Source organism: Colobus angolensis, unplaced genomic scaffold (assembly GCF_000951035.1).
Source record: "Colobus angolensis palliatus isolate OR3802 unplaced genomic scaffold, Cang.pa_1.0 Scaffold175, whole genome shotgun sequence".
NCBI lineage: Eukaryota > Metazoa > Chordata > Mammalia > Primates > Cercopithecidae > Colobus > Colobus angolensis.
In genome coordinates, this window is record NW_012114877.1 from 1051079 (window position 1) to 1069617 (window position 18539).

The window sequence follows — 18539 nt, forward strand, 5'->3', positions numbered from 1 at the left end:
GTGGTATGCGCCTGTAGTCCCAGCTACTCAGGAGGCTGAGGTGGGAGGATCACTTGGGCCTGGGAGGTTGAGGCTGCAGTGAACCGAGATTGGGCCACTGCACTCTAGCCTGGGTGGCAGAGGGGGACTCTGCCTCAAAAAAAATACATAAATAAGAAAAGGAATGGAGAAATAGCCTCTCATTGACTGTTTACATTGATGTGGTCTACAGGAACAAGTTTGAGAAAGAAATGCAGAGTAAAAATGATCTTTACAAAGTATGTATTTTGGCTTTCTATGAGTGAATCCAACTGTTATTTATTTATTTATTTGAGACGGAGTCTTGCCCTATCGCCCAAGGCTGGAGTGCAATGGCCCGTTCTTGGCTCACTGCAATCTCCACCTCCCAGGTTCAAGCAATTCTCCCGCCTCAACCTCCCGAGTAGCTGCAATTACAGGCATGCACCATTACGCCCAGCTAATTTTTTGTATCTTTAGTAAAGACAGGGTTTCCCCATGTTGGCCAGGCTGGTCTCGAACTCCTGACCTTGTGATCTGCCTGCCTCGGCCTCCCAAAGTGCTGGGATTACAGGCGTGAGCCACTGCGCCTGGCCTGTTATGCTATTTTTAAGAAAACAGAACACTGCCAATCATATTAAGCAACAAATAAATTGAAATTTATATTTATCTGCCTCTTAACGCATTTCTAAGTTCTCTTAATCCCAGCTTCTCTATCCCTACTGAAAATATGAGCACCATTTTTCTTTTTAAACTCTTTTACAATTCAGACTTTTCAGATCAATCTTTTCTGAACTGGAATGAATTAGTAAATTCTTCCTAAAATATTTAACCTTGTTCCTCTCTCCAACAAAGAATACATTGCTGAGGAGTATATGTGACATGGTTTGGCTGTGTTCTGTGTCCCCACACAAATCTCATCTTGAATTCCCACATTTTGTGGGAGGGACCTGGTCAGTGAGAGATAACTGGATCCTGGGGGCAGGTCTTTCCCATAGTGTTCTCGTGGTGGTGAGTGGGTCTCACAAGATCTGGGGGTATTAAGCGGGGTTTCCCTGCACAAACTCTTTCTTTTTGCCTGCCACCATCCACAGAAGATGTGACTGGCTCCTCCTGGCCTTCCGCCATGACTGTGAGGCCTCCCCAGCCATGTGGAACTGTAAGCCTATTCACCTCTTTCTTTTGTAAATTGCCCAGTCTTGGGGATGTCTTTATCAGCAGTGTGAAAATGAACTAATACAATATGTTAATGAACGTGAAGGTTATTTAAAAGAACATTTCTCCCACTCAGAAATAAAGCACTGTACAGCAATATTATTTTTCCAACTTTTTTTACTGTCATACTCACAAACCTTTAGCCATTCTCTCCATAAATGAGCAATTATCAATTTCTAATTTCCATGAAGAATACTGTTTGTAACTAGTAGTTTTTATTTAAAGATATTTCAAATGTTTATAAAAATATATGTGATATATACAAAAAGAATATAACAAGCACCTATATACCACAAATATTTCTTAAAAGTCAATTTTGGCCGGGCACGGTGGCTCACATCTGTAATCCCAGCACTTTGGGAGGCTGAGGAGGGTGGATCACGAGCTCAGGAGATCGAGACCATCCTGGCCAACATGGTGAAACCCCATCTCTACTAAAAATACAAAAATTAGCTGGGTGTGGTGGTATGCGCCTGTAGTCCCAGCTACTCAGGAGTCTGAGGCAGGAGAATCGCCTGAACCCGGGCGGGAGAGGTTGCAATAAGCCGAGATTGCGCCACTATACTCCAGCCTGGGTGACAGAGCAAGACTTAGTCTCAAAAAAAAAAAAGTCAGTGTGTGTGTGTGACAATGTATTGATATTTTCGAAGTAAAAAAATGATAGATACCCGTATATTAGAACACTGAGACTTATGAAGCTGTAATTTAAGATACTCCAAAAGGATGCACAGTAGGATAACTTCCAAGATGAAAAGTTCAGGTCAATTTGTGAAAATCTTTACTAATGCCAGAGATGAGAGCTAGGATACGCAAATAAATGCCAGCAATATCACTCACTGAGGAACTGTTAGGTTGGCTCTAGTGTTGATTGTTAGAAGTACCTTTAAGACTGGAAGCACCTGCAGGGGCTTTTTAATGTGTCGTTTACAGGAAGAAGCAATACAAACAGACTCACACCTATTTGTCTCCCCTAAATTATGTTCTTGAAATGTATTTCATTTCCCAGATGTGGTTAAGAGGAATTTTACAGGAATCTTGTGTCATCCTTTGCTCTGATCTATTCTCAGAGGCCCTTATAAGTCAGTGCCCAAGCACTCATCTGGACTCACTTTTTTATCAGTTAAACAAGGTAGAAGAATAAGAGCACTTTATTAAATAACTGTCCAGGGTCCTGTTCCAGTCTCTCAAGTAGTTCTAGGGTCGTGGGTGAAGAGCCGCTTAATCTCTCTGCTATCCAGGATCCCTTATCTATAAAATAAATGGGATCAAACAGTCCACAATTTAAAACTGCCTGACTGAGTCTACTAACTAGAACCCTCAAATAACTACACTTGCCTACACTAAGAATCAGAGCTGATGTTCAAAAGAACGAACAAGAAACCAAACAGAACTTAAAGCAAATCACATAGAGAAATATTAAACTGCGTTTATCACAATATTAGCATTCAATATATTTTAAGGTATTCCAACCCTTTAAAAATTATTAATTCATAATTACTTTTATTTTGTTAACCAGAATAGTGGGCAAATAAGAACCTATTAATTCCTGACCATGTCAAAATACAGAGCTAAGATTCATTGGAAGTACCTGGAGAAATAACCTAAACTATTCTAGTGGAGACCGATCACTGCAACAGAATAAAGGATAGTATTCTTTCTTAAATTTCTTTTTTCTCTTAAGATATAGGCTTTTCCCTCCCATACTTCACACCAGTCATTTGCAGCCAGGGGTGGTTTTATCCTCTAGGGAACGCCTGGCAATGTCTGGAGGTATTTTTCGTTGTCATAACTGGAGAAGGATGCTACTGGCATCTAGAGAGAGGGCAGGGGGCAGGGACACTGCTCAACATCCTGCTATACAAAGTCAGCCTCCCACCACAAAGCATTATCCAGCTCACAATGTCAATGGTGCTGAGGCTGAAAAACCTTGCTTTACACAATTAGCTACACCCAGAGATACAGTTAGGCTAGGAAATAGTGAAGATTTGACTGTCTTGCCCATTCAACCAACCACAGGTATGTGGTCCACACGGCTCAATCACCACACACATGCCATAGAGAGAACAGGGACACACTGAGACAAGGAGCTCATGATCTCATGCTTTCATTTTCCTAATCCTCGGGCCCCATTCCCAATATCTCAAGTAATTTTCCCAAGTAAGAAAGCAGTCTTAGTATTTTCTCAATTAATTTCTAACATTCGGGTACCATCCAACAAGCACATACAATAACTACACTTTCTGAGTTTACCCTGGGCCAGGCACTAGGCCAAGTTTTCTACATGCAGCCTGACAAGATGAGTGTTATAATAATCTTCATTTTGTTTTAGGTGAAAAAACTGAGACTTTCAGAGATAAGTAACTTGCCAAAGTTCAATGGCTAGTGAGTAGCCACATCAAGATTTGAACCAGATCTAGATCTCACGCTTCATGCTTTGACTCTCTCTACCACCTGCAGGAGAGATAGCGCAAGAGGGTAAGCAGCTTTGAAGTACTATTTGGGAACCCACGCTTTAGGGGAAAAATTCCTGACATTTCACTACAATATTAGAATTTTAGTGGGATTCCTATAAAATTAGCCAAAGTGATAAAACAGGGCTCCATGGCCTAAATGTTACATATATTTCAGGAACACATTTTAACCTATAGTAAATGGTTCTTCACTAAAGATGTGACTGCCTGAGTGGAGATGGTTTGGAAACAACATTTTTCATTGTTGACTGTTGTCACAATCACTGGGGGCAGGCTGGTATCTAGGGGATGAGGTGACCAGGAGGCTAAACCTTCAAGCAGTGCTGACAGTCCTGCACAATGACATCCCATTCAAATACCAACACTGTCCATGAGAAACACTTTGGTAATGAAGGTCTTCTACATGTTGGCTGAATCCCCAAAAGGCATCACCATAATAACTGACAATCCTTCCCCAACATAAGTCAACTCTGCACAGTGGGAAGCAGCCTCACCTTCAGATGGTAGATGTGCTCCTCGGTGTCAAGGTCTATGCATTTTGATGACTTCTTTACAGACATCACTGAGAGCCCAACATCAATGCAGCCATGCAGCTTCTCTCTCTCTATCTGCAAAGGCACCAAGAGGGTCACTTGGGAACCATGGTGTTAAAAGCAGTAGTCACAACCCTGACACACCCTTCCACACCCACTGACAGTAAAATCACAAACACTGCGACTCCTCAAGCACTTAGCATGAGCCAGTGCTGAGTTACGTGCTGGACATGCACTGTCATCCTGAATCTCTGAGGTAGGAAGTACTCTCCCCATTTTACAGATGAAGAAACCGGGGTACAGAGGGGTTAAGTAACAAGCAGTTTACACAGTCAGGATGTGAGGAAGCAAAAGCTTAAACACTGTGGGTTGACTCCCATAGCAGTGAATTCACCCGTCAACTGCACTGCCTCCCGCTGAATTAGTTTCTGGTGTCTGCATTCATTTAGAAGTGATGTATTAATAAAAGAAGTGAGAGCAGGGGACTGAGAGGACAGGAAAGGAAGAAGGGAGAAGAGCAGGACTCCTTCAAGGGGCAGGACAAATGGTCATTCAGAGCCCTCACACACCAACTGCCTGGGATTAATTTGAAAAGGAACTTCTTCACCCAGGGCCTTCTCCCCTGAACCCCTTGGTCACAGTACAAGAGAGAGGGACACCCTATGTTTTGTTCCTGTTATCTAGCTGCGAGGATGTATTCTCCCACCCGGGGAACTCCTTAGCACAACCTGAAGACCAGAACAGACCTTTGCATGCCCAGAGAGTGTTGGGGGAGCCCCTGCACCTGGACCTGGTGGAGGAACTGAGCCTGCCTGGAACCCAGAGCTCAGACGGAAGTGATTCCCCTCTATGATTTCCAGTTCTGAGAGGAGCTACCCTCAACTATACGCACTCTCATCTCTGAGCTGATGGTTACCCCTTTAGGATTCTTCAATACCACACCGGGCCCACGAAAAGACTTACATCGGTTTGGCTCTTGGCATATTTCAAGATTCCTTTGTCCAGATAGAAGAATCTCTGTGGGGAAGAAAGTATTCTTAATTAAGACATTCAATTTAGGTGCCCTTTTCTTGGTCTCAAATTACAACTAGAAATTAAATACGAGTGCCTAAGAACCAGGTGCTGAGTGTCAGGGCAGTGTGAATGCAAATAAAGGGGAGGCCAAGACCAACCTTACCTTGTGCCAGCCTTTTAAGGGCCATTTCCTCTTTTTCAGCAAAAATCCTTTCTGAACTGGTGGCTCCTGGGTGTAATTCATCTCCCCTCTCAGTCCTTCCACCACTTCCCAGCTGTCCTGTTCCAGCAAAAAAGTTGATGTTAAATGTCTACCTTTTTGAAAAATAATAATGGTAAAAAGCACTGCATCCTATCAGTAAATTTATTCAAGATGGGGAGGCTGGCTGGGTTTGTTGGGGAGAAGAAATCCAAATTTAATTTCCATACAGTCCCTGGGCTTCACAGATTTAATTCTATAATTTAGTGGCATCGAATTTCAGTTTTTTTAAAGCTCTTTTTTTGAGAAGAGAATGTTTCTTTCGGTGTTTGAACCTTAATAGGCACAGCTAAATGTAAAGATTTTCCTGTAAGTTCTATTTTTGTTCACTTTGACATTACCATGCAATTACTGTTTGCTCAGCACTAGACTTCAGTCTGAATTTTAACCAGAAGAGAGAGTGTGTGTGTGGTGTGTTGATGGAGGAAGGAAGTTGGTTTAAGAATTGGCTAAAAAGTATGAGACAATGCAAATCAGTAAATATGACAACTTGGTTGAAATAATTATTTTGTTGAAAATCAGCATCCACAAATTCTAGGTATTTAAATGTACTGGAAATCTGGATGCATTAAAAGTATATTTTTGCAACAAGAACTTTTGCTCTTTTTTCCCAGAAATTTGTTTTTTCCATCTTTTTTTGTTCCAAAAACTTTTCTTTCTTTGGCCAATTATTACAAACAGGTTTTACAACTAATCTTCTACTATTGGCTATTTAGGTTATTTCAACTAATTGAAAAAGAATTTTAAAAGAAATAAAAAAGAAAAACACTAAAAGTTCTGAAAATTTACTTTTAAATACTTAAAAAGGAACACATCATTGCTAATCACCTGAAGATAAACTAAAAGTGGCAATACTTCAGTGACTGGGAGAGTTTATTTTTATTATTATTTTTAAATTTTTTATTGGGATATAATTTACATGAAATGCACGAATCTTAAAGGGTATGCCTTGATAAATTTATACATTTATACATATACTTAGTAACTGCCAGCCAGATCCAACAGAAAATATTTCCAACACAGAGTAATTAAGTTTTGACAAGCATGACACTTCAGCCAAGATTTCACCTGGACTAACTTGCTCTGAGTCAAATCTCCAGCCCACAAGCAGGTGCTACAGACAGAAGCCAAGGGCACTGGGAGATGGACAGTGAGTCTGAACCAGCACCAGGAGGCAGTTAGATTCAAGTCCTGGGACACAAGTGGTCTAATAGGGAGGGCACAGAAACCACACAAGGTCCTGAGTGGCTCAGGCTCAGTTTCTGTGTTGTCCTCAAGTTCAATACATGGGACCCACCCGGTAATGAGAACCCTTTCCTACGTTAGCAACAGAACTCTTTACATCATGATCGTGACGGGTCTGTCTTCTATCTGATAGCACTTCACTGTGAATCCAATTAAAGGTACATTCCAGAGTTTTAAAATATCACAGTGGTATTCCCAAGATCTAGAGTTGTGAAAGAGACTTCTTCAATGGAAAAAAGCAAAGCTTCGAAAAAAGATCCAGCTTTTAAATTAGATGATTTTTTTAAGGAAGGTAGCAATGTTGAATGAGATTTCTTCATAGCAATTATTACCAATTATTCCAAGTCACTTAATTACACTCAGACAATAAATGCATACAAATAAGTGATGGGAAGTCAGATTTCCTATTACTTAAAAACACCAAAAAAAATCTTACTTGAATTTATTTTAGCTCAGAAAGCCATTCCTCAAAATTTAACACACTTTACCCGTCTAAATGTTAATGAACCTTTAAGGTTGTCAAGTTAAAACTTCCACCTCAAATTTCACCCCCTCCAGTGGAAAATACCATTTAATCCCTAGAGACTCCATAAGGACTCCATCTTACTTTTCCGGAGGTTCACCACTTACTTATGATAATATGTACATGAGATTTTATCATCCCTGCTGGACAGTAGGCTCCTTGAGGGCATAAAGGGTCCAGAGTATTTCTGATTTCCCCACAATGCCTAACCTGCTGTCCTGTGAATAGTATGCATCTGATTGGCAAATGAATAAACTTAGTCTTGGAATAAGTCTGCAAACAGATTTACCTTCTTGGAATGTCATAAATTAGTATGCTTTTGAGGTATGCCCAGTATCGTTGAGCCAAATGACTATTTACAAATGAGATACAATGCATCCGCATTTGTTAAAGAAGGGGGTGTGAGTGTTGTTGTCATTGTTAAATAAAAATCCAAGACTTAAAATCCTCTGGAAAGTACTCTAAGTGGATCAAGTCCTTTTGATTTGTTTGTTTTAAGAGTCCCAGGCAGAAGCAACCTGCAGAGCACTAATACTAAACAATCATGCACATCTGCTCAAAACACTCGATTGTTTTGAGCAAATACCAAGAGGAATCTGACGTTATTGCATCCTTTACAAAACTGAAAAAAAAAAGGAGATAAGATCATACCTGTAAGTTTAAAGGAAAACAAGAATTAAATCTGAGAACTATTTCAAAAATTCCTGTTAGAACTGGATTGTTCCTCCTCCTGAGACAGAGTGCATTCCTATCAGTGAGCCACCAAGGAGCGCAGGGAATTAAAGCATATCTGTTGGCCCTTAACATAAATAAACAAACAAAAATAGGAGTTGATTTTTTTTTTCCTACAAAATATTGTGTTTTCTTCATTTTATCTTCCACCTAGGGTCAGAACTTGAAACTGTTACCAGGTTGGAAAAGCCAGATTTGAAATATTTAAGAAAGTGAAGACTCTCCTTGGCTAAAAAAGCAATGCAACCAACTCCTTTTCTGGACTCGACATCCAAATCTGCCCCCACCCCCCCACGCCCCACCGCCAACTCCCCTGTCACTGTCCATGAGTCATGAGGCCAACATCTAGCCTGGTGGTCCTCAGTGAGGTTGTGAGTGCTCCCTCGGGACCACTGTGGAATCCTGGAACCACTTTTGGTTGTGACAATGATAAGGAGACGCCTCTGGCATGGAATGGCTGGGAGCCAGGAATGTTAGATGTCCCACAATGCCTTGGTCTTGCACAATGAAAATGCTGTCCCACACCCCAAAGACTTCCCAAAGTGCCATTAGCCATTTCTGTAGGTGAAATGTACTTAAAATCACTTGAGCATGGAACTGAACTCTGTTTCACACATACATCAAAGTATTTTCGCATGGTTTTTTGCACTCGTGGGATGTAAGTGTTGAGTAACTGAGGGAAGACTGTATTTTGTTCTTGTTGGAACTTGACCAAGTGTCTCCCACTATTTTAGAGAACGACGTTGCTGAAGGCCATGCTATTTGAGTTATTAATACAGCACACCTGTATCCTCTCCATTTGCAGTGGTCCCTTTCTATGTATAGGTATATCTGATCACTTCATCATGTCTTCTGGTGTGGTCATGCCTGGGCTTTTACATATTGAAATGTTTGTTTTAACATTAACCACATTCGTTGAGTTTTCCTTTATATTACAGTGAAGCATGATGCTGACATTTTCAAAATGATGTATTCAAGTAGGTTACATTAATAATGAATTTCAGCTGGACATAGTGGCTCATGCCTGTAATCCCAGGACTTTGGGAGGCTGAAGCAGGACAAACGCTTGAGCCCAGGAGTGTAAGGCTACAGAGAGCTATGAGCACACCACTGCACTCCAGCCTGGGTGAAAGAGTGAGAACCTGTCTCTTAAAAAAAGTGTGTATATATATATGTAATTTTTAATATATAAAAAATTATATACATTTACATATATAAATTATATATATACACACACAAATTTATAGGAGAGTAAAGCAATCATTAAAATACTGGTCATAATAAGAGGACATTGGTTACGTGGATGACAGGGTAAGAACCACTAATGAACTTGGTGCAAATTCTGTGTGCCGCTGTAAGAAAGAATACTAGGCCAGGATACAGCATATGTGAAATCACTTTGAAAACTGTAAAGGCTTTAATATTTTCTTGTAAGTAAGTCCTGTTGGTTCCATCTTCAAAATGTGTATTTTCTACTTCCTTCCTCCCGATTCCTCAGCCACCATCCTAACCTTGGCTCTCATCCATTCCATTAATTCCTCACTTGCACTAAAGTCAACAACCACTTATGGGGCCTCGTTGTGTCCTGTCCTTCATGCAATATAAAAATGAGTGTGACAAAATGGTTGTCTTTATTTCCACTTTGGCGATTTACTTATATTTTGGCCTCCCAGAATCTTCTCTTGATCTTTACCAACCATGCAAACTCTTCAGGATTTTAGTTTGGTTTCTACCTCCTTCCATGAAATTCCTAAATTATCCAAACCACATCAGTCACATATTCCTGTAAATCACATTATTATTACTGCCCATTACCAAATAATTTAGCAATTAATTAACTTCTAAGGTTTTTTTTTCTTCCCTTTCATTTTTATCTCCAGTGCTTTCGTCTTTTCTTCCCACACTATCGCAGTGACCATTTTTTCAACCTGCTTAGAATCTTAGTAAAGTACTAAGTATATACATAGTAGGAACTAAAATATTTCTCCTGGTTTATTCATTGTTGGGGTCTCAAACCGAGAAAATAAGTTCTCAAACCAAGTAAATGGCACTGAGTAGCTGGCTTACAAAGAAATATTAAGCTGTATCCACAATTCTGCACAGCATGCCATTTAAATATACAGCAGGGTCGGCTGAAATAATACATAAACATAACAATATAAGCAATAATAATATAAAATAATTGGAGAACACTTTCTAGCTCCATGAAAGTAGGAACCTTTTCTGTCTTGTTCACTACTTAAAATAGTGCATAGTAGATATTAATAAATATGTTGAAAGAATAGAGCAATTACAATAAGCTAACACTTATTAAGCATCTTCTATATTTCAGATAATGTGCTAAACACCATACTTACGTGATCATGTTTAATTCTTGCACAACCTTTGAGATTGGATTTATTATTCTTTATTTTTTTGCATGTGAAAACTGAGGGAGAGAGAATTAGATAACTTCCCTAATGTTATAAAACCAAGTGATGAAGCCACCTGACTGCAGAACTTACATTTTTAATCATTCTGTCACATATTATGGCATACTGTATTTTTACTGTAGTTTAAGTATGTAAATTCTGATGAAGAAAAAGGAGTAAATCCCATTGGGTAGAGGAACAGTGGAGGGTCGAGACCTTGAGACAATTGGAAGGAGTTAAGAAACAGTGTAGTATGGATGGAGGCAAGTTAGGTCTTCAACCCTGCTCAGAGCTACCATTTTCCCTATCCTGTAGTCCCACCAAACAGGGAAGGGAAATTAGCCTGTGCATTTTAAGGCTGCCAAGTCTTTGCCATTCATTTTTTTCGTATCTGGAAAGCCTGCCCCATCTATTTCTTAGCCTGGTCAATTCTCATTTAGGCCCAAACCTTCTCCCTGGATGACAGTCACCTTGCACTATCAGCCTCCCTAGCTAGAACATGAGTTCAGTGAGGACAGAGACTGTGTCTTATTTATTACAATACTACTACCTGGGAAATAGGGGCCGAAATAAATATTTACTGAATGAGTCTGCAAAGCAAGGGGGGTATCAAAAGAATCCCCGAGAACCTTCAGGACATGGGACTTTAATAACGTGTGCTGGATTAGAATGAGTTGGCACTCAGGACGGAAAACAAGAGGGATGTTGATTTCTTTTGGCTAAAGGAACCAGGACTTAGGAGTGTCTCCTGGTGACCCAAGAGTAGGGCACGCACCGTGAGCTGCATATCCTGAGACACAGTACAGGGTAGACTTGGGCCCTTGGGGAAATCAAGGCCCTGCTGACTTAGCCCAACACGGCTGCACTGATGTCTCGTCCTGTGGGGTGTCAAGCTTAAAGGTCACTATGAAGACCAGATGGAGAGAGAAACATGGGAGGGGTTGGGGGATGCGGCCTCTTAAGGTTTTTGCTTGAGTTTCACTGAAGACAGTCTGGCGCTGTCATCTGGCACTAAATTTAGTCTGTTTTACTGAATGTCTGAAAAGTGCCAAAGATAGAAAGCTGCTTTGTGATTGCAAAGGCAGCTAAGCGTTTATTCATGCTCATGTGCCGGCCAAGTTAATTCCCATATTGCTGAGTGCACGAATTGAAAGCACTTCCCTCCAGCACAGCTGTTTCCACAGGCACCTTTCAAATGCTGAATCCTCAGTCACTACCCTTGCAGTGATGTCAGAAATAGAAAACGATTTAAACTTTTATTCTTCTTGCAGCTGAAGAGTGTTGGGGAAGAAAGTTTTGTGGTTGCCTCTCTCAGGCATAGTTGGAAAATGGGTGTCCTGATTACTTGTTTAATCTGTTTATCAGTTTTTTAAAAATCACAAGGCAATACCCAGCCTTAAATCATGTAATTTAATCTGTCTTTAATGATTTTAAAGGCATTCGGGATCTTCTACAGCCTATTAAGAAAGGCCAACAATCATCAGTATTACCTTTTATGATTGTTTTATGAACACTGACAATACTTGTCAATAGATTTTCAATTAATAGAATGACAGCTTTAACTGATGCTAGACCAAAACTGTACTCACATTTCAATCACTGAGAGCTGGAGTTGCTGTTTCTTGTTAGATGTTTCTCAGCTATGGTTGTTTGTTTATTTGTTTAGCACCAGCAGGTCTGATAGCAATGGCAATTTTTAAGAAAAGAAAAAATTAGTTGGGAGAAAGGTAGTGTATGAGCTCTCACTCAGTGCTTCTCAAACTGTAATTTGCATGTCAATCACTTGGAGATCTTGTTTAAAATGCAGATTTAAATTCAGTACGTCTGGGGGAGGCCTGAGATTCTGCACTTGCACAGATGAGGCTATCACTGCTGCTGGACCATAAGCCCAACTTGAGTAGCCACATTTCAGGACACCAGGCTGTCTCAAAAAATTGGGATTTGACTTGACAGACTCTGAGGGCAAAACCAGGACTAATGGGTGGGAACTACAAAGCCCTGGATTCCAGCTCTGCCTAAAGGATGGGTTGTCTTACTATCTAATGAGTGCTATGAAAAATAACAAAAACGACATGGCTGCTCTATGAAAGTCTCTGGAGTGTTCCATCAGAGGCTGTGGCCACTTGGCAGAGGCACCACAGAGAAGATTCCAAGACTGGCAGGGAGTTTAGAACAAGTGAGCTATGAGATCCTTTCTAAATCTTCTATCATAAACTCATGTCGGACTAAACAGCAGCATTTGCGTTAGCCCTATAACCTCGGGTACAATTCCTGTCTTTGGAATCTAAGTGAGAAAATTAAAGAAAGCAGGAGACTGAGGAATGAAGCTCCCACTTGGGTTCTGATGGCTACATGGGAGTAGCAGTCACTACCTGCCACTGTCACCGTCCCTTCTTTCCCTTCACACAGAGATGTAGCTCTCTAATCTCACGCCAGGGCTAGGGAAGTGAATATCCCAGATGATTCAGGCCCCAGAATGTTTCAAGTCTTATAACTTGGCTAGCCACAGACCAAAAACACTGGTGCCTTCATTACTTAGATAATGGGAGAATATTCACAGAGTCTTTGTGGTGAACCCTTGAGAAAGGTAAGGAAAAGCAGTCCTTGCCAGCAGCTGATACTGACAACAGGGAGACAAAACCCTGTGGGCTGCCAGTTCTGTCGGTGGCTCTACCTCAGGTCATTCCCATCCTGAGTTTCCAAAGAGAAAAACGCATTCCAACTGTATTGACCACAGATGGATTTATAGTTAAAACAGCATTAATAAAAACACTTCAATGCATGTATGACTTTTTCCACACTGTTGATTACTCACTCAGCATTTATGGCTACAATTACTTTGGCATGTTTTTAGGCCCCTCAGATATATTTGGAAATCATTAATATTTGTTAAATATTCCCCTAATTGTATCAAGCCCCGTAAAGCTACAAACAGCATTTTCTATGCATTTTTCTCTCCTCCTAATGCTCTGTTCGGAAAGCAGGGTCTCTTGGACTATTAAAGATGAAAACACCCAGCCCATAAATGTCATTCCTCTCTGGCCATGCAGCCCACTGGAGTGGTGACGGGGTTTTTATAGTTGCTATTGTGGTAGTGATTATAGTTACAAAAGTGACAACTACTATTTTTTTTAATATGATGTACCTTGTGGTGATTCTATAATGAAACTATTATTATCCTCATTTTACAGATGAGAAAATTGAAACTCCAAATTAGTTTGTGCAAGATCACAAACTATTAAGAGGCAGAACCCATTTGCAGACTGAGTCTGGAGATCCCACGCAGAACCTTGCAGCTGAGTGTCCACTTTGGACAAGATCACCTAGAAGCACACTAGCACTTAGCTGAGTCCATCCAGGGCCACCTACTGACCCTCCCCTACCAGTCCTGCCTCTCACCCCCACTACTCTCTCCCCTAGCGGAACAAGTCTGTCTTTTGTTCCAGGGGCATGTTTCTGCCCTCCATATGCTTGTGGCTTAGTCAATAAAGACAAGACAGCTCTGTCCACCCAAGTGACTCAAGGGTCTCTTCTGGGCTTTTCTCTTCCCTTCAAAGTATACCATAATGATTGGCTTTCCTGTACCATCATGGAATATTTAAGTCTCAGAGTGTGACAAAGAATGAGGAAGTCATTTACCCAGCTCTTTCATTTAGAGATGAGAAATCTACGCTGAGTGATTTGTTTGGGGCCACAAAAATGAGTGAGGGGCTTCTGAGGACCAGGACCCAGGTCTTTTGACTCCAACTCATGAGCACATACCATGTGTGGAGGGGAGAAAAACTCCAAAACAGGCTCCTATGTGAATGGGACTGGGGCCAGAGGTGAGACATTTTTCCTTTTTATATCACCCAGGACTGTTTTAATATTTTACCTTTATTACCTTTTAATTAAAAAAAACTTTCAGTGACATGTCACAGAGCCCTGCCCTTTGGTGTCTGAGCACAGAAGAGAATCACAGACTCTACACTCAGATATAATACTTTTGTATGCCAACTACAGGGCATTCACGATTCTTCAAGGAGACCCACTACTTTGCTGGACGGCACTAGCTGAGAACAGTGTTCTCTCTTACAGAGTGCTCAAAACTATTTTTTCAGAGCTAATTGAAATTTGCAATCAAAGTAGAGATACATTCTGACTAATCAACACATGCATGACTTAGAATCACAGGAGTAGGTGGCAGAAGTTTAGCACAATAAACTCTTCTTTATCTTGATCCAAATCAGAAGTGTATTATTTCCACAGTGCTACACAACAACTGGTTCTCATAATGAGAACCTAGCGACAATGTTAAGATCTCAGAGAACTTTACAAATCAAAGAAGGAATGACTTTAGTGCTAAGTATGTTATAGTCCAGTTTGTAATGGAGCTTCTCTTTAATAGGGTGGTCCCTGCTCAAAGTTCCAAAGCTCATCATCAGGAACTAGAGATACAAAGACGTAAAATCAAGTGCTGGCTCTCAAGAATCTAACTTACATTACAAATGTTAATAAAAGGGATACCACAATGTTGAAAATTTGTAAATGTCAAATGGGAGATTGACACAAACCTGCTGCAGGAGCTCAGACAGGCATAATCTCCAAGGCCTAGATCCACCTGAGCTGGGACTTCCAGAAAAACTGACACACAGTAAGCAGCAGGGTGTCTTAGATTCTTGAGGCCAACTTGATGAGCAGTCACAAACTTTGGTGGCTGAAATAAACAGATATTTATTTTCTAGCAGTTCTGGAGGCCAGAGGTCCAAAATCAAAGTGTTGGCAGGTCCACGCTCCCTCTGGAGGATCTCAGGGGGATTCATTCATTCCTTGCCTCTCCTAGTTTCTGGGGGCTGCCAGCATTCCATGGCATACCTTGGCTTGTAGCTGCATCACTCCTATCTCTGCCTCCACCATCACATCACCTTTTCCTCTATGTCTGTCTTCTCCCCAATGTGTTTCTTATAAGGACATCTGTCAGTGAATTTAGGGCCCACCTGGATAATCTGAGATGCCCTCCTCCTATCTTTAAATTAATGACATCTGTAAAGCTCCTTTTTCCAAATGTGGTAACATTCATAGGTTCCAGCATTAGGATGTGGACACATCTTGTTCTTTTAAAACAATGTATATATCTATAGGGTACATGTGCAATTTTCTTATATACACAGTTTGCATAGTGGTCAAGTCAGGGTTTTTAGGGTATCCATCACCATGTACATTGTATTCATTCCCTAATTTCTCGTCCTCCTCCTCCCTCCCCCACCCTCACCCTCTGGGTCTCCGTTATCTAGATCATTCCACTCTCTATGTCCACCCGAACACATTTTTTAGCATGCACTTATGAGAACATGTGATATTTGTCTTTCTGTGCCTGGCTTACTTCACTTAAGATAATGACCTGGTCCAGTTCCATCCGTGTTGCTGCAAAATACATGATTTCACTCTTTTTGATGGCTCAACAGTATTCCATTGTGTGTACATATCATATTTTCCTTATCCATTCAATCATTGATGGAAACAGGTTAATTTTATATCTCTGATATTGTAAATACTGCTGCAATAAAAATATGAGTGCAGGTACCTTTTAGATATATGTATTTCTTTTCCTTTGGTTAGATACCCAGTAGATCATATGGTAGTTCTTCTTTCAGTTCTTTGAGAAATTTCCATACTGTTTTCCGATGAGGCTGTACTAATTTACATTCCCATTGACAATGTGAAAGAGTTCCCTTTCTTCTCCATCTTCACCACCATGTTGTTCTTTGTCTTTGTATTAATAGTCACTTGACCGATACAAGATGGTATCTCATTGTGGTTTTGATTTGCATTTCCCTGATGATTAATTATGTTGAACATTTTTTCATATACCTGTTGGCCACTTGTATGTCTTCTTTTGAAAAATATCTACTCATGTCCTTTGCTTGTTTTTTAATGAGATTATTTGTTTTTTGTTGTTGTGGTTGAGCTGTTTTGAGTTTCTTGTATATTTTGGATATTAGTTCCCTGTTGGATGCATAGTTTGCAAATATTTTCTCCCATTTTGCAGGTTGTCTGTTCACTGTTTATTGTTTCTTTTGCTGTGCAGTAACTTTTTAGTTTAATTAAGTAGGAAGTGAACATGTTTTTTGATGATTCAACTCACTACACAGGGCACCAGGGACCACTGGGCCAAGATGTGCCAGGAATGTGATTCATCTGAAGTAGGAACAGAAAGGAGGTGATTTAGATGGTGATGTGGGCTTGTGTACAGATGCAGTGGAAAGCACAGCTGAACTCGATGGTAGGGCCAGGGTGTAGGTTTTAGAGCAATGTCAGATGACACTAGGGAAGTATTCTGTTGTGCCTCTGTCCTACTTCTTACACTGTCACTTCTGGACCTTTAGTTTTTTCATATTATCAAATTACTGAAGTAGACTTTCCCGTCCCCAGGAAAGAGCTGTTGAATCGGTCAGTTTAGTTTACATTTGCATCAACAGCTTCTTGAGAACATTCCATTACCTTGTACAGCTGCTACGCTGTGCTCTCAACTGGAGCATCTGGGCCACGGTTCTGCCTTCCTGCATCTTAAATGTGCCCACTCCCAACCATGAATAAATATATTTATTTTCTTAAGGCATTCCATGTAGTTTTCATCAAAGTAATATTTCTAAATCTCACCCAAATATATTTGCTGTGATTATTATTACAGAATTGCAGAACAATACAGACAGTTCAGTAACTTTCCAGAAGTGTTTTAAGAGTTCAGTTTCTCATGATCTTCAGAGTGCGGAATGCAGCTGACAGTCTGTCATCTGTGGATGTGGAGAGGAACAAAGAAGTCCTGACAACTCAAATATGTCATTTGAGCCGATACTTTAACCTTTTCTGATATCAAATGTTTGTTTGTTTCTTATAAGACTTACTCAGAGTGGGAATATATAGAGAACTCAGTCTTATTTCTTCAGACTTCCTACCTTTTAGGTATGTCATAACCATAGGGGTGGCTAAAAGGTCAGCAGTAAGGAGGAGAAATAAAAGGCCCAGAAAATGAGAATCCAGAAAACTGTAAGAAATATAATAGTTAATTATTTTTCTCAGTGGGGTCCACTAGAAAAAAAAAAAAAAAAAAAAAAACCAGCTCCAGGCAAACGGCGATCCTAAGGCTACTTCAATCATCCACGTTCCTCTTGGCCCTGCATTCATAAAGATGTGAGCTGATGGAGGCTTGTTTAAATAACAACCATTTGTACATAAACCATGAAACTTGAATAAACTTCTGAAGAAGACTTCTAGCATCTAAAGAAACCCAGTGCTCTCCAAATAGTTGGTTGCCTGGTCCCCTACCATTTATTAGCCATGAGACTCCGAACAAATCAGTTAATATCTCTGGGCCGTATTTCCTTTCCACAGTGGGGGAAACATTACAGACCTCACTGAGTTGCATGAAAGGATATTATGAGCTGTGAAGATGCTATCGGAGAGTTTTCACTTTGAGTGTCCCATGCTGAGTCTTCCTCTGACAGCAGCCTAGACACAAGCCAAGCTGCCTGCCCCTGTACTGTGCCACCCGCCTCCCAGCTGGAAAGAAGCAGGGAAGCAGCTGTGACACTGCCTAAGGGCTCCCGGGACTCCACTGCTCACCAAAGGCTATGTTTATTTGTCAAACACTTACATAGCACTTCCTACTACATGCTCTCCTCAAACTAAGCAATTTACACCTAATAAGAAAACAAGGCACAGAGAGGGTATTAACTTTGAGATCAAACAGCTTATAAACAGCTGGAGATTCAAACACTGGCCATCTGGCTCCAGAGTTCATGCTCACTGCCTCTCCTCCTCTATGATCATCACAGGACAATGTGAGACAACCACGATGTTTCCAAGGTCCCTCCTCCTTGACTGGACTGTCTTGTGGTGTTTATTCAGCCTGTACTGAATACTGAAATAAATTTAGAGATACTAAATCTTAGTATCTCTAAAGACATTATGAAATTAAAAGAAAGAAATGGGGCCGGGCGTGGTGGCTCACACTTGTAATCCCAGCACTCTGGGAGGCCAAAGAGAGTAGATCACCTGAAGGCATGGTGGCACTGCAGGAGCACACCTGTAGTCCCAGTTACTCAGGAGGCTGAGGCAGGAGAATCGCTTGAACCCAGGAGGCAGAGGTTGCAGTGAGCC

At 40.7% G+C, this 18539-nt stretch overlaps 1 protein-coding gene across 1 annotated transcript in view; it reads right to left on the reverse strand.

Moving 5' to 3' along the window:
* Nucleotides 1-18539, reverse strand: part of OSBPL3 (oxysterol binding protein-like 3) — a 191184-nt gene that overhangs the window by 69983 nt on the left and 102662 nt on the right. Inside the window, exons 3-5 of the mRNA XM_011938557.1 lie at nt 5394-5510; nt 5180-5233; nt 4178-4291 (exon numbers count right to left, since the gene is read on the reverse strand). Of these exons, the coding sequence (XP_011793947.1) occupies nt 4178-4291; nt 5180-5233; nt 5394-5510 (285 nt within the window). The remainder of the gene's footprint in view (nt 1-4177; nt 4292-5179; nt 5234-5393; nt 5511-18539) is intronic.